The 21,598-nt window shown below is 39.4% G+C and overlaps 1 protein-coding gene across 5 annotated transcripts; it reads left to right on the top strand.

The window, feature by feature from the left end:
* The first annotated feature begins 1,978 nt into the window (after positions 1–1,978).
* On the top strand, positions 1,979–21,571 carry LOC139164055 (bcl-2-like protein 15). Of its 5 annotated transcripts, none has more exons than XM_070745654.1 (7): positions 1,979–1,998; positions 5,760–5,942; positions 9,386–9,430; positions 11,451–11,495; positions 12,546–12,670; positions 17,285–17,503; positions 18,128–21,571. In XM_070745654.1, the coding sequence occupies exons 2-7, from the start codon at positions 5,825–5,827 to the stop codon at positions 18,158–18,160; spliced, it is 585 nt and encodes a 194-aa protein (XP_070601755.1). In that variant the 5' UTR covers positions 1,979–1,998; positions 5,760–5,824; the 3' UTR covers positions 18,161–21,571. The 5 variants fall into 5 exon arrangements, with proteins under 5 accessions (XP_070601755.1, XP_070601754.1, XP_070601756.1 ...); XM_070745653.1 differs by lacking the exon at positions 1,979–1,998 and adding an exon at positions 3,025–3,115; XM_070745651.1 differs by lacking the exon at positions 1,979–1,998 and adding an exon at positions 3,036–3,312.
* The last annotated feature ends 27 nt before the right edge of the window (positions 21,572–21,598 follow it).

Here is a 21,598-nt window from a genome sequence, read left to right as displayed (position 1 = left end):
ACTTCAGATTTATTTATTAAATTCATGCGTCCACCTGTATTAAATAGAACAATCTTAGGCAGCTCTTAATAAAATCAATAAAGACAACAAAACATACATAGAAACATAGAAGACTGATGGCAGAAAAAGACCTCATGATCCATCTAGTCTGCCCTTATACTATTTTCTGTATTTTATCTTAGGATGGATATATGTTTATCCCAGGCATGTTTACATTCAGTTACTGTCTATTTATCTACCACGTTTGCTGGAAGTTTGTTCCAAGGATCTACTACTCTTTCAGTAAAATAATATTTTCTCATGTTGCTTTTGATCTTTCCCCCAACTAACTTCAGATTGTGTCCCCTTGTTCTTGTGATCACTTTCCTGTTAAAAACACTTCCCTCCTGGACTTTATTTAACCCTTTAACATATTTAAATGTTTCAATCATGTGCCCCCTTTCTCTTCCGTCCTCCAGACTATACAGATTGAGTTCATTAAGTCTTTCCTGATACGTTTTATGCTTAAGACCTTCCACCATTCTTGTAGCCCATCACTCTACACAAAGGAGCAGAGTCCCTTTCCATAGTTCTCCAACTCATAATGATAATCAAAATTTTGTGTGCATCTAAAATAGTTTCATTGTGTGAGGAAATTTGATATTGTAATAAAAGAAAAACTAAAGAAAGTAAATTTTACACTGGTGACTGTGTATTTTCACTTTTTATCTTTGACTCTCACGATTCACCACTCCAAATCCTTGTTTTCCACAGGTATCTGCATATCAGAGGTTGATACTCCTACCACCCATTTTAATCCAATGTTACATTCCTCTAAATGTACATTTCTCATAACTATTCCTCTGTACATGTTGAATAGTATAGGCAATAGGATGCAACCTTGCTGTGTGCCTTTTTCAATCCTGAGCCATTTTGTGTCTCCATCTTCCGTTCTTACAATGGCTGCCTGATCAGAGTACAATGACTGAATGAGCTGGATGTGGTGTGATGTTCTCAGTTGTTTGAGGCAGTTCCAGAGCTTATCATGGCCAACACAATCAAAGGCTTTTGTATGGTCAATAAAGCACATGTAGACTGCTTTTTGGTAAATCCTGTGCTTTTTCCATCATCCAACATAGATTGTCAATATGATCATGTTCTTCCTTTCTGAAATCATGCTTTTACATCAGACAGTTTATTGTTGGCAATTGGATTCAGGAAAATTTTACTCACGTGTTACCGGGGCTATTATGGTTCAGTGGTCGGAACAGTGTTTTGTATCGGCATTCTTTGTATTGGGATAAATTCCAATTCTTTTGGCTGCTGACCAGTCTTCTATACATTTTGGCAAAGCATTGTCAGTGTTTTTCTTGGCAGTGGTCTCAGCAACTCTGCAGTGCTTATGCTTCACTCAGATGCTAAGTCAACAAAGTAGCAAGGTATATAAAATCTTTGTATTGATTTACTTTCATTTAGATGCTATTTCATTTCCAAAAAATTGGTAGTTTAAAGTACACTACAACTAGGTTAAAATTAACAAATTTAACTGACAATTAAATTCAATTTAAATAAATTAAATTTAATTAATTTAATTTAATTAACAATAAAATTAACAACAAATTATTATATCATTCAGTACTGGTATTACCCCCAAAAGCCCTCTTGAAAGACATCTTTTCACAGCTGTTCATGTAAAAAAGGAAGGTTGTCAGTTCAGAGGACAGTTTAACCTGAAGTGGTTTGCTCTTACATGGATTGTTTTTCAAGCAACCTGAATTTATTTATTTATTCGAGTTGGTTGGATGGATGGTTGGATTTCTATGCCACCCTTCTCTTACAGCTTACGTAAATAAGAATAAAATACAATGCAAAATATAACAAGAGAAACCCAACCTAAAACTAATATTAAAACCCCAAAGATATAAAAACCAGGCAATCACATTCATTCAATTACAATCATGCAGTCATCCTCAATCAGAACAAGATGTTAAGTTCAACAGCCCAGGCCTGCCGGCAAAGGTAAGTTTTTAAAACTTTGCGAGCGGCCAGGACGGTGGGGACGGTACGAATCTCTGGAGGGAGTTGGTTCCAGAAGGCCGGGACAGCCACAGAGAAGGGTCCCCATTGTTTAGCTGACAGGACCTGGAGAAGGCCAACTCTGTGGGACCTAGCCGGCCGCTGGGATATGTGAGGCAGAAGATGGTCCATAAGTAATCTGGTCCTAAGCCATGTAGGGCTTTATAGGTCATGGCCAACACTTTAAATTGCGTTTGGAGACCAATTGGTAACCAATGCAGTTCACGGAGTGATGGCGAGATGTGCATATGCCTAGGAAGGCCTGGAATTGCTCGCGCAGCTGCATTTTGCGCCAACTATAGTCTCCAAACGTTCTTTAAAGGTAGCCCCATGCAGAAGGCATTGCAGTAATCAATCCTCGGGGTGATGAGGACATATGGGTATGTTTGCTTCAGCTCTGTAAAACTCTTACTGTAAATGAATCGGAATAGTTGATTATGCAGATATCTAATCTAAAATACACTGATTTGATTTGTTTTGTTTTGTTTATTTGTTTATTTATTTATTGATTTGATTTGATTTGATTTGTATGCCGCCCCACTCTGTAGACTCCGTAGACTAATACTGAAGGGATGGTGGGGGGCGGGATAAAGTAGAAGATACTTTCTTTGACCTAAAAGTAGGTTTTGTGTTTGTGTTTTGGATCCTGTTTGAGCAACTGGTTATCTGTTTGACAGACTAATTGCCATTGCCTGGAAGTTTAATCTGGAGCTTGTCCTTGGCTGACTTCACTTGGAAACAACCCTCTGAACTCCTGTTCTGGGTTAGGGTTAGGGTTCTACATGTAAACCCTGAACTCTGACCATTGGAGTGGCTGACAAACCTAACTGTAGGCGCCAAACCTTCGACTGGATTTTGTCTTCTCTTTTGAAACTATCCAGACAAAGCCTTTATTTACAAGACTATTTTGAGATTGCCATGTGTTCATTTCCTTGTTATCTACTTGGTCTCAAGCCAATTGCTGTTCTAATTCAGTAGCTGTGAGTGAGCTAAAACCTGAAACAGAACTGCCGGGGAAAGGACAAAATAAAGCACTCTCTAAACCAACACGGATGTATGGGTGAGTGGAGCAGCACTAGTTCCACTATCCATTATGTGTCAACTACTGGCTCCATTAAAACTGAAGTTGTTTTCAGCTCCACCATTGCTTCCCTGGAATTGCTTCTCAGAAGACAATGCTCAGAAGGCATTGAAGACCTGTTTATAACCCTGGGCTGGCAGTCCTGGAAGTGTGAAGGGCCTTGTTTCCTGGTTACGGTAATATTTATGAATTATAGGGTGTGGACAGAAAAATTGAAACACTTGACTTTTTGGCATCATAATGTTTGAACTTGTTCAAATCAATCAAAATTTGACATATTTTAATGTTTTTTCTTTAAAAAATCTGTTATTTGATAAGTTTTTTTTAAACTACCTTCCTTTTTTACAGAAATTTAAGGAAACTGGTTATAACCTTCTAGAAATGGGCGTTATAACCTTCTAGAAAGGGGCGTGCATAAGCGCACCAGTGTGCCTTTCGTCCCCTGTCCAATTGTCTCTCCTTATCTCATTTATCTTTTCTTCCTTTCAAATATGTTCACCTATACTTTTATATCTTATCTTCTATTCTTTTCTTTACTTACATTATTACATATCTTTCTCTTCAATGTGTATTACGTATTGGACTAAATAAATAAATAAATAAGTAAGTAAATAAAGAAAGAAAGAAAGAAAGAAAGAAATGGCAGACCCCTCAAACTTTCTTTAAAAAAAAAAAATTATTGATTTTTTTTTAAAGGACAAAGACACACAACATTGAACACTCAAGGAGCTGCCGTTGTTCCGCTTATCTTAGAAGTCTAACTACAAAAAAAAAATAAAAACCTAACTATAGTCAGATCAATAGAAAAATAATACAATTTATCCCATATTTTATAATATTCTGTTTCTACTTGATTATTCAAGCGTTTTGTCATCATATCTGATTCTGCACATTTCATAACTTTTTTATAAACTTCTGTGTCCTTTGGTATTTCCTTATCTTTCTATTTCTGCGCAAATGTAATTCTTGCCGCAACCAATATATGTATTATTAAATAATAAATTTATTTTTTATACTTAATATTTGAAATACCCAATAAGAAAAATTTAGGAGATTTTTTAATCTTCTCATTTGTTATTTCATTTATCCATTTCTCTACTTTATTCCAGTATTCTTTTGCCTCTGGGCATGTCCACCATACGTGGTAATATGCGCCAATTTCTTTTTTACATTTCCAACATATAGGTGAAACTGTTGGAAACATTTTGGAAATTCTATATGGTGGAAGGTGCCATCTATAGAACATCTTAATTTGATTTTCTTTAAAATAAATTGATTTTGTCAAACTTTCAAAGAGGCCAAATTGTTGGTGCTCGAATGGCAGGTGCTAGTGTAACAGAAAGTGCCCGAATGTTTGGCGTTTCAAGAGGTGATGTCTCAAAAGTAATGACTGCTTTTGAAAGAGAAGGGAAAACATTCTCAGCAAAGCACAGGTCTGGTCGAAAGTCGAAGTTGTCTGAGAGAGACTGTCGGACTCTAAAGCGAATTGTTAGAGCGGATTGCAAGAACGCAGCTCCTAAAATCACTGCAGAGCTCAATAGACACGTACAGAACCCAGTTTCCACAAAAACTGTTTGAAGGGAGCTTCACAAATCTGGATTCCACGGAAGAGCTGCAAGGTGTTTCCATTTCTTTGTCCACCACCTGTATAATATTTCTCAGCTGCTATAAATGCAAGATAAAAGCTGTGATGGTTACATTGAAGTACTGCAGGCTACTTCTGCTGACTGCCGGCTGCCAGCAGTTCATCAGTTCGAGTCTCACTGGCACAAGTTTGACAAAGCCTTCCAAGATTGGTAAAATGAGGACCCAGATTGTTGGGAGCAATAGGCTGATTTTGTAAACTGTTCAGAGAAGGCTGTAAAGTACTGTGAAGCAGTGTATAAATCTCAGTGCTATTCAGTGAAGTGCTACACTTACCCTTGTATGCCGGGATGCCTCCGGGTGGGCGGTGGAATGGGTGGTGGGCACGCAGGTGGGGGTTTGGTGCACACACCCAGTGTGGGATTTACTTCCTGCGCATGTGAAGGAGGCAAAATCTCGCACGAGGAATTGCGTGACAGTGAGATTTTGGAGGTTTTTGCTGGTTTTTTGTTTCTGCACATGCATTAAATATTATTAAGTTACAAACTTTATAATATAATCATATGCATGCATGAAATGTTATAAAGTTACAAACAGATGAGATTTACAGTATGCATCTAGAATAACTAAAAGAATTGTTGAAAATATAATAGACACATACAGTACTGTAGTTGCTTAATGAGACATGACTGCTATTGCAATATAGCCATATGAAAATGTCTTGAAGTCCAAAGGTTATGTGCATATAATATCAAATATCAAATTCTACTTCCTTTTATGCAACTGAGTCTTGAAAAGTAGAAGAGAAAGCATTGCTCGACTTTGATATCGGTTTCTGGTAATTAATGTTTTTTATTTATCATAGTTGACAATATATTTCAATGGCTATAGTGTGGCTACCAATGTATCGCAGGAAACATTAATAATTTTATTTTGTAAATTATGTTTCCTATTCTGAGGAGTATCTGCTGAATGTTATATATTCTGACCTGTAAAAGAAGGAAGCTACTGGAGCCTGTTTATGTTTGATCTCTTCTAGGCAACAGAAGAAAAAATTCTTAGAAAAATAAGACAAAAACTTCTGTTTGAAATACATATCTGAACATGTACAACTCAATGACATTTGAAGAACAAACAAAACAAATTGCCGAAGCATTATTCACTACTCTTTACTCAAGGAAGCAATATCCTCTCCAGCCTGGAAAAATGATAGTAATTGAAGGTAATGACAATTTTGTGGAAGAAAATTTGCAGTAGGGGTGAAGAATGGCTTTGTAGTTTCCAATTTTGAAGTCAGGACCAGCAGCTGCATCTAGCTTGGAGGAAAAAATAAGTTTTCTACTGCAATGTTTTTTTGTTATTTTATGTATGCTGTAGTGCAGGGATGTCAAACTGGGATGTCAAACAGGGGTGTCAAATCACATTCAGGCCACGCTCACCTTGCCTCTACAAAGGCAAAAAAACGTCATGATACATCACATGATGTCACATGATGCAATCAAATTTGACATCTGTGCTCTAGTGCACACATGTTAGTAGAAACCATTAATTTAAAGTTTTTTAACCATTTGCCCACTAATTGATCAGTTATCTTTAAATAAAAGTTTAAAATTCAATAAGATTTTAAAACTGAATAGCTCTGCCTATATCTAGTGTTTGTTAATTAAAACATCAGTTGATTTAATGTATGCTAAAGTTTCAGGATGTTGTTAATTCTCCTGTAAGAGCTACTGTGATCAGCAAGACTATATTTGCCTCAGTAGCTAGCATGGCCATGGGTTGTGATGTATGGGAAAAATGGAATTTATATTCAAGTACATATTTAAAACATTACATTGGGATGGTTGATGGTAGGACTTTAAGGAGGGTTTTTAAAACATAAAGAGCAGGGGCATGTTCCTCTTACCTTTTCCTACTGGTACACTGTATTCCCTAGCATGATTTTGCTTCTGTACATGCACAGAGGGACAATTTTACTTCTCTGCATGCTCATAGAGCCAAAAAAAAATCACCAAAAAAGGGGGAAAAAGATGGTGGTGCGCACGGACCGACCAAGATAGCACCGGAACCATTGTGCTAAAAATGCATCATAGGTGGGCCACTACCAGAGCAGTGCACTGGACCGCACCAGTAGGAAACCACCTATGATTGACAAGCCTTATAACAAAACCAGTCCTTGAGTTTTCAAAATAACCAAAACTCCAGATGATAGGTGCAAAATACAGAAGGATTTTGACAAACTTGAACAATAGGCACTATCTAACAAAATGAAATTCAATGTTGAAAAAAATAAGGTTCTACATTTAGGCAAGAAAAACAAAATGCACAGGTACAGTGTATGTGGTATCTTGCTCAACAGTAGTAACTGTGAGAGGGATCTTGGAGTCCTAATGGATAACTATTTAAATATGAGCCAACAGTGTGCAGCAGCTGCCAAAAAAGCCAACAGTTCTAGGCTGCATTAATAGAGGGATAGAATCAAGAACAAGTGAAGTGTTAATACCACTTTATAAGGCCTTGGTAAGGCCGCACTTGAAATACCGCATTCAGTTTTGGTCGCCACGATGCAAAAAGGATGTTGAGACTCTTTAAAAAGTGCAGAGAAGAGCGACAAAGATGATTAGGGGACTAGGGGCTAAAACATATGAAGAACTGTTGCAGGAACTGGGCATGGCTAATTTAATGAAAAAAAGGACCAGGGGAGACATGATAGCAGTGTTCCAATATCTCAGGGGTTGCCACAAAGAAGAGGGAGTCAACCTATTATCCAAAGCACCTGAAGGTAGAACAAGAAGTAATGGGTGGAAGCTGAACAAGAAAAGAAGCAACTTAGAACTAAGGAGAAATCTCCTGGCAGTTAGAACAATTAACCAGTGGAACAGCTTGCCTCCAGAAGTTGTGAATGCTCCAACGCTGGAAGTTTTTAAGAAGATGTTGGATAACTATCTGTCTGAAGTCGTGTAGAGTTTCCTACCTACACTACTGGACTAGAATACCTCCAAGGTCCCTTCCAACTCTCTTGTTACTATTATTATTATTATAAAATCCCGAATTGCCAGATTCCTGATTCAGTAGCAAGAAACGTGAGAGAGATATGAATTACCTCTTTGTAATGGATACAAATAGGAACACATGTAGGAAATAGAGCAATCCATAGTCATTTGGTCAATGATCTAATATCACAACCACTGGCCTAAGACATGAAAGTGAGCAGAAGCAATTCCCAGATCTAATAGTAACAAAATAATTGATGTCCAAATTGAAACTAAAACCAGATAGGTCTGTTTATTCTATGCAATCACTTGTGAAATCATTGTGTGAGGGACTCCAAATTCTGTCTCAGACACATCAATAGTGAAGAAAAATAATTTAGTCTGAGAATGCTGTTGCTATTTTGAGGCTTACAACCATTGCATACCAATATATCCCCTGTACAATATTTATTACTATGATAACAATATTCTGGTCACTGCACCTCAAGAAGAATATAATGGAACTGGAAAAGGTGCAAAAAAGGGCAACAAGAATGATAAAGGAAATGGAGCACCTTCCTTATGATACCAGGTTGCAACGCCTTGGTCTCTTCAGCCTTGAAAGATGGCGTTTAAGGGGTGACTTGATCGAAGTGTATAAAATCATGCATGGGATAGAAAATGTGGATAGAGAAAAATTCTTTTCTATATCACACAATACTAGGACAAGGGGGCACTCCCTAAAGCTCATAGGTAAGAAAGTGAGGACAAATCAAGGGAAATATTTCTTCACCCAGAGGGTCGTTGGTTTATGGAATTCACTTCCAGAAGAGGTCATGACAGCTGTCAGCCTTGATAGCTTCAAGGCAAGATTAGACAGATTCATGGATGCCAAGTGTATCGGTGGTTATTGAAATGGATGTCCATGTGCCGCCTCTATGTTGGTTGAGGCAGACAGGATTCCCTTGAGTACCATTTGTTGGGGGTCAGGGGAAAGGGAGGGTCCTGCCTTCTCTTTCTGCTCAAGATCCCCAAGGACAATTGGTAGGCCACTGTGTGACACAGAATTTAGATTTAGATTTAATTGAATTTCTATGCCGCCCCTCTCCGAGGACTCGGGGCGGCTCACAGCATGTACAGAAAAACAGGAAACAAATAATAACAATCCAATTATACCTTAAAAAACAATCTTAAAATTCTAATTAAAAACTATCAATATCATTCATTCAGCAGTCAAACTAAGCATTCATCGGTCAGGGGCTGAAGATCTAAGGAACCCCAGGCCTGGCGGCAAAGATGAGTTTATAAACTTTTTCAGGTGGGGACAGTGCGAATCTCTGGGGGAGCTGATTCGAGAGGGCCGGCCCCCCCACAGACAAGGCTCTTCCCCTAGGTTCCGCCAGTCAACATTGTTTGGTTGACGGGACCCTAAGGAGACCAACTCTGTGGGACCTCACCGGTCTCTGGGATTCATGCGGCAGAAGGCGGTCTCGGAGAATGCTGGACTCGATGGGCTTTGTCTTGATTCAACATGGCTCTTCTTATGTTCTTATGTTCTTATCCACTAATGTTTCTCCACTTCTTTTATCTTTACAAGTATGCAAGCTAAGTTAGTTGAGTGAGCTTTGTAGATAACTTTCCCCCTTTCAATTCCTTGTTCTCTGAGATAGAAAACTTTGTTTTCTCTTCATAGACCTAGAAGTGACAAGATATAGGACCTGGACAAGTGTTGCGGCAGGTGAGGACTGTGATTGAGAGCTATGGGTGAGTGAAGGACTGTCACAGGAACATGTGGAGCAGTGGAAGGTGAGTGGGTGCCATGGGAGATAGTGAAGATGCCCTAGGCAGGCACTATAGAGCAGTGTTTTTCAACCAGTGTGCCATTGCACACTAGTGTGCCGCGAGACAGGGTCAGGTGTGCCGCGAAGCTCAGAGAGAGAAAGAAAACAAGAGAAAGAAAGAGAAAGAGAGAAAGAGCAAGAGAGAGAGAAAGAAAGCAAGAGAGAGAAAGCAAGAAAGCAAGAGAGAAAGAGAACAAGAGAGAAAGAAAGCAAGAGAAAGAAAGAGAGGAGGGAAGGTGGGAGAGAGAAAGACATAGAGGGAAGTAGGGAGGGAGAGAGAAAGAGAGCAAAAAAGAGGAAAGAAGGAAGAGAGAAAGAAAGAGGGATGGAGAGAGAAAAAAAGAGGAAGGGAGAGAAAGAGGCAGAGAGAAATAGAGCGAAAGGGAGGTAGAGAGAGTTTTTGTCCAAACATTTTTAGCCCCCCCCCCTACACTTCCCACTCAATGTGCCCCATGGTTTTGTAAATGTAAAAGATGTGCCGCGGTTCAAAAATGGTTGAAAATCACTGCTATAGAGCATGGACAAGTAGAAAAGTAGCCATTAAATCTAATAGTAACAAAATAATTGCTCTCCAAATTGAAACTGAAACCAGATAGATCAGTTTATTCTATGCAATGACTTGTGAAATCATTGTATGAGTGACTTCAAATTCTGTCTCAGACACATCAATTGTGAAGCAAAATAATTTAGTCTGAGCCTGTTGTGTACCATTTTGAAGTTTACAACCATTACATACTGTCAGAATATTTGGGGTTCCAGGGATACACACAAATAAATAAAAATGAGACCTATGAGGAAAGTAGAAATATTGATTCCTAAAAGCAAAACAATTTATTTGTCTGGGGTGCAGAAGCTTGTTTGGGGTGGGGAAGTGTTTACATAATGAGAGGTGTGTATGAGTGTGTGAGTGTATGTGTGGATATGTATTCTTGTGACTGTACAGTTCTACTGGGAGACTTAATTTAATTAACTCTATTTGTGTTTGCAGACCTTATCTTTTGATATTCGGATTAGGATTCAATGACCTTTTCCAGGGTTTGAGGAAGTTTGCTAATTTAATTAACTTGGAGACATTAATTCCCAGATCTTTGTGGAGTTGGTTATTCAGTTAATATATTTAAGGAAAATATGGAAACAGTATAAAGAATAAAATATGTTTGGATAGCAAATGTCTCACAATATCAAGATATCCCCTGTGCAATATATCTTTTACTTTGATAACATCCATTAATGCAGTGTTTTTCAACCAGTGTGCCGTGGCACAGTAGTGTGCCGCGAGACATGGTCAGGTGTGCCGCGAAGCTCAGGGAGAAATAAAGCAAGAGAGAGAGAAAGAAAGAAAGAGAGAGAGAAAGAGAGAAAGAAAGCAAGAGAGAAAGAAAGAAAGAGAGAGAAAAGCAAGAGAGAGAGAAAACAAGAGAAAGAAAGATAGAAAGAGAGAGAAAGAAAGCAAGAGAGAGAGAGAAAGAGAGGGAAGGAGAGAGAGAGAAAGACATACAGGGAGGTAGGGAGGGAGAAAGGGAGCAAAAAAGAGAGGAAGGAAGGAAGAGAAAGAAAGAGGGATGGAGAGAGAGAGAGGAAGGAAGGAAGGGAGAGAAAGAGGGAGGGAGAAAGAAATAGAGTGAAGGGGAGGAAGAGAGAGAGAGAGAATTTTTTTGTCCAAACTTTTTAGCGCCCCCCCCCCCCCCCGGCTCAATGTGCCCCAGGGTTTCATAAATGTAAAAAATGTGCCGCGGCTCAAAAAAGGTTGAAAATCACTGCATTAATGTTCCTCCATTGCTTTTATCTTCACAATTACTCAAGTTAGGCTAGCTGAGTGAGCTTGATAGGTACCTTTCTCTCTCTGCCTTTCTCTAGACGATTCCCCCTTTCAGTTCCTTGTCCTCTGAGATGGAAAATTTTGTTTTCTCTTCATAGACTCAGAATTGATAAGACACAGGGCCCAGGCAAGTGGGCAGGCAGGTAAGTCCTGTGCTGAGGGCTATGAGTGGGCAGGTAATGTGTGGGCAGCTATGAGTGGGCAGGCACTAGTGGAGCATTGGACGAGGTGGGTGCCATTGGGGACAGTGATCCCTCTAATTTTTTTTTTTGGGGGGGGCGGAAAAGTATAGTGTCTGAGTGGCAGTCCCTTTGGGACTGGGCAGCACAGAAATATTAAATAAATAAATAAATAAATAAACAAACAAACAAACAAACAAATAAAAAACCCACCCTGTTTTGCCTCAGAGAATTTCAAAATAAAATACTGTACTGTGTGTCTATAACAGTGAGCTCATAATAGGGCAACTCTATCAATATCAAAATGCCACTTAAATAGTTGAGCTAGTTTCAAACTAGATTTTGATTTTCTTTCTCTCTTCCTTACTCCCATTCTTTTTCTTTCTCTTTTCCTTCCTCTCTTTTTTCTATCTGTTTCTCTCTCTTCCTCTCTCTCTCCTTCCCTCTCACTCTTTCCCTCTGGACTCCTGGGCAGGTTTGAAAATCTCTGAGTTGATGATGATTTTTAAGTGAGCGATTGCTCACTGCTCAGCTTAGAGGGAACTATGATTGGGGATAGGGAAAGTGCTAAAGGCAAGTAATATAGAACAGGGGTATCAATCTCAAGGCCTGTGGGCTGGATCCAGCTCTCGGGCCTCCCTGCAAACCGCGAAGGACTGGTCCACAGTGCTTCTGCAAGTGAAAACGGAGCTTGTAGGGAATGTTGAAAATAATAATCACATGAGTGCAAGGATGCTGCTTTCACTGCAACTTCACAGACTGGTTCTGAGTCCTCCCTCATTTAGCACTTTCCTAACTTTGAATGGTTGCTGAACAAGTGATTGCAAACTGGGAATTATCTGTATTTTTTAAATAAGCAAATCTAATTTTTCTTTAGTTGAACTTAAGATTTAAGTTTATGGTAAATGTTAAATGAGATGTCAAAAGGATTAGAATTGAAGTGGAATAGAAAATGAATTAGAACATTTTTATAAGGGACTGAAACATCTGTATTGGCTTTCTGTTAACCAACAGTTGATTCTGCAAGCAGTTTTGATCTAGTTGATATTGCCATGTTATTGAGATCCATAAGAGATCAGTACAACACAGAGATGGAGGGCCAAGTACTGGCAATTATTGCAGAGGAAAGCATAACAAAGGTAATTACCCTCCTGGACCAAATCCATTCGTTTTAATTTACCATTAACTAATAGAAATTATCTATGTAGATATAAATTTTTCTGCTGCCTCATAGATGCAAAGCAATGGATTTTGAAATCCTGCTTTTGACTGTAGCTGGAAAAAACTATCTCTGAATTGAGTGAGTAATTAATTGAAGCAAAGTTATCATGACTGAGGATTTATGACTGTATATTTGACTGGCATCCCAAACTGTGCTGATGACAGCTAGAATGCTGCCAGCTTCACCATCAGTTGCGCTCATCTCTGTATTATAGTTTTTTACCTGATAAAGAGACTTGGTTTATGCTTTCTTCTGAATCCGAGTCTAATTGGGTCTTGATTTCTGATAATTGATTGGCCAGACAGAACACTGCTTTACCAAGGCATTATAAAGTGGTTTTTATGTATTGAAAGAAGCTTTTTTGTTGTTGTTTTTGTTATTTTTGACTTTTATTGGAAGACTTAGTTTATTTTGAGTCTTAACTTTCCTCACTTCATCTTTGTACGCTGTGGCTATTTGCAGATATTTTGCTTTACTTATAGGCCTTTCTTTCCACTTTTATACTTGACCTGTTCGTCTTTCAATTTTTCATATTGTTCTTTCTTTCTTTCTTTATTAGATTTATATGCCGCACCTCTCCGTAGACTCGGGGCGGCTCACAGCAACAATAAAACAATGTACAACAAATCTAATAACTTAAAAAACACTGAAAACCCCATTATTAAAAGCAAACATACACACAACCATACCAAGCATAAACTGTATAGGCCCAGGGGAGATGTCTCAATTCCCCCATGCCTGATGGCAGAGATGGGTTTTAAGGAGTTTGAAAAAAGGCAAGGAGGGTTGGGGCAGTTCTAAACTCTGGGGGGAGCTGGTTGCAGAGGGTCGGGGCCGCCACAGAGAAGGCTCTTCCCCTGGGTCCCGCCAAACAACATTGTTTAGTCAATGGAACCCGGAGAAGACCAACTCTGTGGGACCTAACCGGTCACCGGGATTCGTGCGGCAGAAGGCGGTCCCGGAGATATTCTGGTCCGATGCCATCAGCCATGCTGATTTCTTTTGAGAGCTGTCCGCCCCCTCTCCTTTGGATTTGTGCTAGACTGGGCTTTTATAATCTCACTTTTCAAAGTATTCCAAGGTTCTAGGGTTGTTTTCATCTTGAAAATTCTCTTCCATGGAATCCTTCTCAAGCTCTAAGTTTAATGAAATTGGCTCTCTTAAAGTCCAAGACTAGTTGGAGTCTAGTTTGGCTTTGTTCTATTGCATGTACTTTCATAATGTTGAATTCTAGTATTGCATGATCACTCACCCTTTAGCTTCAACACCTTCTATCATTTCATTTCTGTTAGTGAGAATTAAGTCCAATATGGCTGATCCTCTAGTTTCCTTCTCTACTTTTTGGGAGACAAAGTTGTCTGCTAGGTTTGACAGGAACCTGTTTGATCTTCCACTTGGTGCAGAGTTTGTTTCCCAGTTGATGTCAGGGTAGTAAAAGTCCCCCATTATTATTGTAATGTACTTAGTTCATGTGCTTCCTACATGCTTTGTCAATTAACTGACTAGCAAAAAAGTTCACCTATTTCCTCTGTTTGGTTGGATGATCTGTAGTATACATCTGTGGCATTGTCATTTCCCCCACTTTTCTATTGACTCAATTGCATTCAAGCCAGTTTTAATCATTGCTGTGTAGAGATGTAGTTATTTCTTATATATAGTGCAACTCCATCTCTTTCACCCACGTGGTCTGTTTCGTCTAATAATTTAAATCCCTCTAACTGTGTACTCCACTTGTGAGTTTCATCCCATCAAGTTTCCATAATGGCAACAATATCATATCTACCCTTGTTTACTTGAATTTGTAATTTTCCCTATTTATTTCTCATACTCTCAGCATTGGTGTGTAGACATTTGAGTCCATTTTGATGGACCCTATGTTTACTTTCTAAATAATATCACTATAAAATGATGAGATATAAATTTTAAAAACCTCCAAATATCCAGTGTAGCATATTTTTCCATATCTTTCTTATAGCATGTCATTTTTAAATCCCCTTTCAAATCAATCTCAGCTTTGCCTTATAAAACTTGTCCTTCCTCCATAATATCTTTTTAATATAGCCTTTCTATAATGGCAGAAATTGTTAAAATTAACTCCTGGTCCATTGTTCACATATATTCTTCCATCCATCCAATGTTAAAATACTTTGTCCATTCTGTATTAGTGAGTAAAATTTAACTGCTCTTCTCCTTAGTTATAATCTTCTAGCTCCTCCTAGTGTCCAGTTTTCAAAGCACCATCCTATCGTTTTTTAAAGAATTCAAAAATGTTTATTTCCCATGGAAATGAGTCTTATAATTAATTTCAAAATCTTTCTTCAAATCCATCTGAACTCTTAGTCCACCTGTAACTTTCCAAAATCAATGTTCTAGTGACCCTTTCTTCCTTTCATTAAAAAATAACTTTAAACTTCTTTCATCAAGGTTTGAGAGATCCTTACTCATTGCTCTATAACTTTTCATTGTGAAGGTTCCTAATAGCTAAAAAACAGTTAATAGACTGGAAAGGAAGGGAAGGGAATAGAATTCTTTATAGGCAAAGCATGATTGGAACACGAAACGAATTTGTCTTTGGTATATATGCTCCCAGTGTATATAAGGAAAATAAAATACATTCATCAAGTTCAAGAACAAAAAGATACAACACTTAGTGATAGTCAAGGTTACTAATAAGCTATCAAATCATACTAGGAAACAAGTAAAAACAATATAAATGGAAAGATACAAGTACATAGTTATAGTAATATTTGGAAAGAGATAGATACTAGTAAGGAAGAGAAGAATAAGAGTAATACAGTCTTAGTAAATTATTTGACGGTGTTGTGACACTGCCCCGAGGGGTACTTTTTTGCGAAAAGGTGAGATTCAAAACAGCAAGGCGCATAGCCATCCTGCCACTTCCACGCTTGAGTATAACATTGCTTTATTTTGACAATGCAAATGCTAAAGGCGATTTTTCCTATTAAAAAAACAATTTCAGGATTTGTTCCCGTTTTTTGCCTCCCATTCTCAGCAAAGCATAGCTCTTAAAATCAGGTCTTCCCCCTCCTACTGGTGCAGCCCTTTTAAATGGGGAAAAGAAAGTTGGACAACACAATGAGCAAGCTCCCACATCGAACAGGAAACTTTGGAGTCACCCAGGCAGATTCTGATTCTAGAGCCACCCCATCCCATGAGTGGGGCAGAAGGAGGGAAAAGTCCCTCTCTTTTTCAGTTCTCCATCAGGCTGGCTCTGCCAAAAGGCCGCCACCCAGTCTCGCCACCAATTCCTTCCGTCATGTGATTTCTATGAACTGGAGCTGAGCAGATCTGGGGCGGTGGGCAGGACAAAAGCGGCAGCTCCCTGGATTTCCTTCACTGCCCAGCGGTCACTACAGAAGTGCAGCTGGGGGAGCAGGCGAGGCGTCACGGCAGCGGGCAGGTGCCTGGGAAATGCTGTGCGCCTGGTATGCCCCGTTTTGGGCTTTCTGCTTAGGCGGCGGCGGGCACCGTGTGTCACGTTCCCCACACCCATCCTTGACACTTGCTTTGTCCTGAGACCTCAGGCGCCCAACCCAGTCAGGTAGAAACGACATCAACTGGCAAAGAAGGCTATGGAGTCTACAGAGAGGGGTGGCATACAAATCAAATCAAATCAATCAATCAATCAATCAATAAGGCAGCGGAGCTCAATAATATGTTGAGCTTCGCTGCCTTCAATATGTTGGACCCTACCGATTGGAGAAAATGCTAGGCAAAGGGCAGACAAGTAGCTTTTCTCGTCAGCCGAGGAAAAACAAACCCAGGGGAGGCAGTCGCAGACCAAATTTATCACGGGTCCCGTCAACTAAACAATGCCACTTGGCGGGACCCAGGGGAAGAGCCTTCTCTGTGGTGGCCCTGGCCTTCTGGAACCAACTCCCCCCAGAGATTACAATTGCCCTCACCCTCCTTGCCTTTCGTAACCTACTTAAAACCCACCTCTGCCACCAGGCATGGGGGAATTAAGATTCCCTTTTCCCCCTAGGCCTTTACAATTTTATGCATGGTATGTTTGTATGTATGTTTGGTTTTTTATATTAAGGGGTTTTTAATCGTTTTTAGTATTGGATTATTATTGTACGCTGTTTTTATGATGGCTGTTAGCCGCCCCGAGTCTTCGGAGAGGGGCGGTATATAAATCCAATAAATGAATGAATGAATGAATGAATAAATTTTTAATCAAGAACACACACATCCTCCCCTGTTCAATGCTGTCCTGCTTTACCAATGTTAAAATCTGTCCACAAGGGACTGGTTAGTTCATGAAACTTAGACTATTCTAAGCTTTAATTAAAATACTTTAAGTGTTATGATCTATGTTATGTTATGTTATGTTATGTTATGATCATCAATTTTGTTGCCCAAGTTGAACAAAACAGATCTTTAGTCCTATTAATAAATGTTTGATTCAAATTTTAAGGTGAACCAGAGGTATTCCCCACCATAAATACCTGTTGTCTTTCAGTAGTTGCATTTTATTATAAAAAAAGTATTCATTCTATGTTTACAGATAAAGAAATTTGGAGAAGTAGCAGAATCTCTCAGCAGGAATTGGGTCAGTCAAACTCCTGGCCTAGAGCCTGGAAGAGCTTTTTTAGCTGTTGCTGTGAAATTGTTTGAGAAACTTATAAAGAAAACTCATGGAGATAAAGGCCAGATAAACATACTCACAGGAACAATCAACAGAAATCCTGAAGTGAGAAGCTATATTGAAAGGCAAGGTAGTTGGGTAAGTTAAATTAATGTTTAACTGTGACTTAGCACTTGGGTAATTGTACTCAATCATCAAAAGCTCCGAAAACAGAAAAGAAATAATCAGCAGAATAACATGAATTACTATTTACTTAATTTCAGTGAATAAACCTATTAAACAGTCAACAATCTGGAAACACCACATGGAAAATTTTCAGTGTCCTATTTTAAAGATTTATTCCTCAGTTTTAACTGAAATATTTCTGAATGTAAAATTCTAAAAGTGAAACAATCTGCACTAATACAAAATGATCCACTCCTTTCACACATGCACATGAGTGTAGAGTCCCTTATATCCTGATTCATGGATGTCACTAATCTACAATTCCCAAACAACAAGCAGAAGGAGTTGATTGCTGAGGACAGGCAGGGACAAGGCAAGCTCCTTCCATATTTATTGGATGGGACCATGTTCTTATCTTGTGCAGTGATATGCCCTCTGAGTATAAGGTATGGGGGGAAATACAGTGGAATCTACTGATGTCATCTTCAGATCTTAAATCCAAATCCAAATGTGTTTTACAACAATGGATTCGAGATCTTTACTATATACTTTCCACACTCATCTGATTATCAATATTTTTCTTTTTCTTTCTTTTAGGGTAATCTTGCAAGAGGTCTAAACAGCCCATAATTTCTTACTTTCAATATGAAAATCTCATCTGCTATTTTGGAGGAAATAGAGATGGAAACTGGAAATAGAACTGCAAATGGATTGAAAAGGCTATACTGTATACCATTCTGTAAAAAAACAAAATAAATTGAAACAAAATAAATTTAATTTAAAATTTAATACATTTTAAAAAACATCATAATAGCTTGGTTGTCATTGCAATTAAATTGTGAGTCAAGGAATTTCACTGATAATTCCTGCAGCCACAATTCCATACAATACATTACACCAATTTACAGTCCCCTACTTCAGTAGGTCATGAATTCCTTTGTCCTAGTTATTGATATATTTATTTTATATTTTTTAATTAATATTTTTATTGATTTTTTACAATATAACACTCACACAACATAAAACAAGTGTTTTGTGAATTGTGCCCACCACCAGACAAACATTCATACCCCACCACCGCTTCTACCACATAGCTCCCACCAACCAGTAAGGGCTCACAGAGTTAGTCTGCTCCAGGTCCCATCAGATAAACAACGTTGGCTGGTAGGTCCACAGAGGAGGGCCGTCTCTGTAGCTGCCCTGGCTCTCCAGAACCAGTTACCTCCTGAGAACTGGACTATCCCCACCCTATTGGCCGTCCAGAAACCAGTAAAGACCTGGCTTTTCCAACAGGCCTGGGGCTGTTGATTTTATGGTGGTAACCAGCAAATTTCAGCCATGAATGATATGCAGGGGTTTAACTGTTTGCATTATAAATTGTTTTAAAACTGTTTTTAAAGGTTTTTGTACTATTATTGATGTTTTATGTTTTTGCTGTGAGTTACCTAAAGTCCCTGGGGAGTTGAGCGGCATAGCAATCGAAGAAATAAATAAAATAAATATATATATAAAAAGAAGGAAGGGAGAGAGAGAGAGTGTGTGGGAAAAACCCTGTTTTTTATTTAATTGTTCGATGATTTATCATGTGTTAATATTTTAAACTGTCCCTATACTTAGAGTGATTGTATTGCCTTTCTTTTGCCCAGGGCTACACATATTTTTTAAGAGAGTTACATGCATTCAATGTCTACAGTCCAGAGCATAAATATGTGTGTGTTTATTTTGTACATCAGGTTGCATAAGTCCAGCTTAATATGCTATTCCTGGTATGTGATGTTTTGTATACAGAGAAAGAAGCACTCTTGTGATCTCTGACTTTTAGGCTTGGTGTCAAACATCAGCCATAATATTAATTACTGTTTTGAATAATATGCAGGTTGTATTACATGAATGGCTATTTTATATGTGAAATTATGACTGAAATATTTCTGCACCTATATTGGTTCTCACTGTCAGAAAGTTTCTCCTTAGTTTTAGGTTGCTTTTCTCTTTGTTTAGTTTCCATCCATTACTTCTTGTTTTGCCTTCTGATGCTTTCAAAAATACGTTGCCCCTGCTTCTTTCTGACAGCCCCTTTATTTATTTATCATTTATTTATTATTTAGATTTGTATGCCGCCCCTCTCCTCAGACTCGGGGCGGCTCACAACAAAGTGAAAAACAATTTACGACAAATCTAAATTACTGTTTAAAAATATTTTAAAAACCCCATTTTCTAAACAAACATACATCCAGACATACCATTCATAAATTGTATATGCCCGGGGGAGATGTCTCAGTTCCCCCATTCCTGACGACAAAGGTGGGTCTTAAGGAGCTTATGGAAGGCAAGGAGAGTAGGGGCGGTTCTAATCTCCGGGGGGAGTTGGTTCCAGAGGGCCGGGGCTGCCACAGAGAAGGCTCTTCCCCTGGGGCCCGCCAACCGACATTGTTTAGTTGACGGGACCCGGAGAAGGCCCACTCTGTGGGACCTAATCGGTCACTGGGATTCGTGCAGCAGCAGGCGGTCTCGGAGATATTCTGGTCCAGTGCCATGAAGGGCTTTAAAGGTCATAACCAACACTTTGAATTGTGACCGGAAATTGATCGGCAACCAATGCAGACTGCGGATTGTTGGTGAAACATGGGCATACCTAGGTAAGCCCATGACTGCTCTCGCAGCTGCATTCTGCACGATCTGGAGTTTCCGAACACTTTTCAAAGGTAGCCCCATGTAGAGAGCATTACAGTAGTCGAACCTCGAGGTGATGAGCGCTGTTAAAAGCCTGTTGCCTATCACACTCTTGAGCAAAGCATGTGAGCCATTTCCTCCTTTCAGTGGTCCATGAAAGTATATGTATGGTATATAGATAACAAAGTTGAAAAAGGTGAACAACACTTTTACAGTACTGTAGATATGTTGAGGCTGGGTATGACAAGGAACAGCTGGGAAAGGAGGGGCCAGGTGAGGCATCCCTTGATATGAGTGACATTGAGTTGGCCTCACCTACCCATATGACCCACCAAGTCAAGCCATGCCCACAAAATAAGCCATCCTCAGAGTAAAAAAAAATTAGAACCCACTTCTGGGGTAGATGGATCCATAAAGTTGTTAGGGGTAAAGATAAAGCAGAAGGAGACTTTATACTTGGAAAACTCAACTCCTCTTCAGTGTGAGGAAATGATTGTGAAATACTGTACTATAAAATTACAAGCAGATGCTATTTATGAGAGATACTACTGCTGTGACAGTGACGTGAATGCCGAGCCGGCGACTCACCTCCAGCCGGATTTGCTGCGGTGCCGGGGAAACACAGTCTCCGGCACAGCCGCCATCTTGTTGGCCAGGATATTGCGATATTTCATGAGATCCTGGCCAGGCCTGTCATTGGCACCAGCCGATGACGTTGCTCGAGGGCGTAGCCTGCCAGTCCTTTATAAGGGGCTGCGCAGGCTCGGGGCTTCCTTTTCGCCCTGACAACGAGCAGGCGAACACCCGCCCTACCTCCCTATTTTTCAGTGTGCTACAGGGGTCTTCCTTAGGGGGCTGAATAGGAAATTTTGGCGGTCTCGGCATTTTACCTGCGATGGTTTTTTCACCTATTCCACACTGCAGTGCGAGATGGATAGTTAGGGGGTGTTTCATTATTAATTAGTTCTAATTGGCTTACCTTTGGTCATTGGGTTGGCAGGTTAGGGGTGGAAATTGGGAGGTGCTAGCAACTGTGTGTTCTCCATTGGGCATCTTTGGGGATGATTGGCAGACTCATGGTGGCTTTTAAACCGGCCTGAGCAATTGGGGAGAAGTTGCCTCTGGGTCTCGCCCATTTCAATTGCCTTTCAGGGATTGGACAGCGAGACCTCCAACATGTATTGTATGGCTGGGATCCAGGTGAGGGTGTGGTCCCCTTCACCTGGATCAGCATGGAGCTACGCCCTGAGTTGCCCAGGAAGTTTTTGTTACGTCATTTCCACCCCAAATGTTCTTATTTGACTTCTGCCTATTTAAGTTTTGAATTAAATAAGTTTATTTAATTAATAAAAATGACCCAGTTTAAATACAGCTCTGTGTCCGCGTCGTTACTCCGCT

Source organism: Erythrolamprus reginae, chromosome 3 (genome assembly GCF_031021105.1).
Source record: "Erythrolamprus reginae isolate rEryReg1 chromosome 3, rEryReg1.hap1, whole genome shotgun sequence".
In the NCBI taxonomy this organism is placed as follows: domain Eukaryota; kingdom Metazoa; phylum Chordata; class Lepidosauria; order Squamata; family Dipsadidae; genus Erythrolamprus; species Erythrolamprus reginae.
The sequence above is the reverse complement of the archived record's forward strand: the minus strand, read 5'-3'. Positions and strand labels throughout refer to the sequence as shown.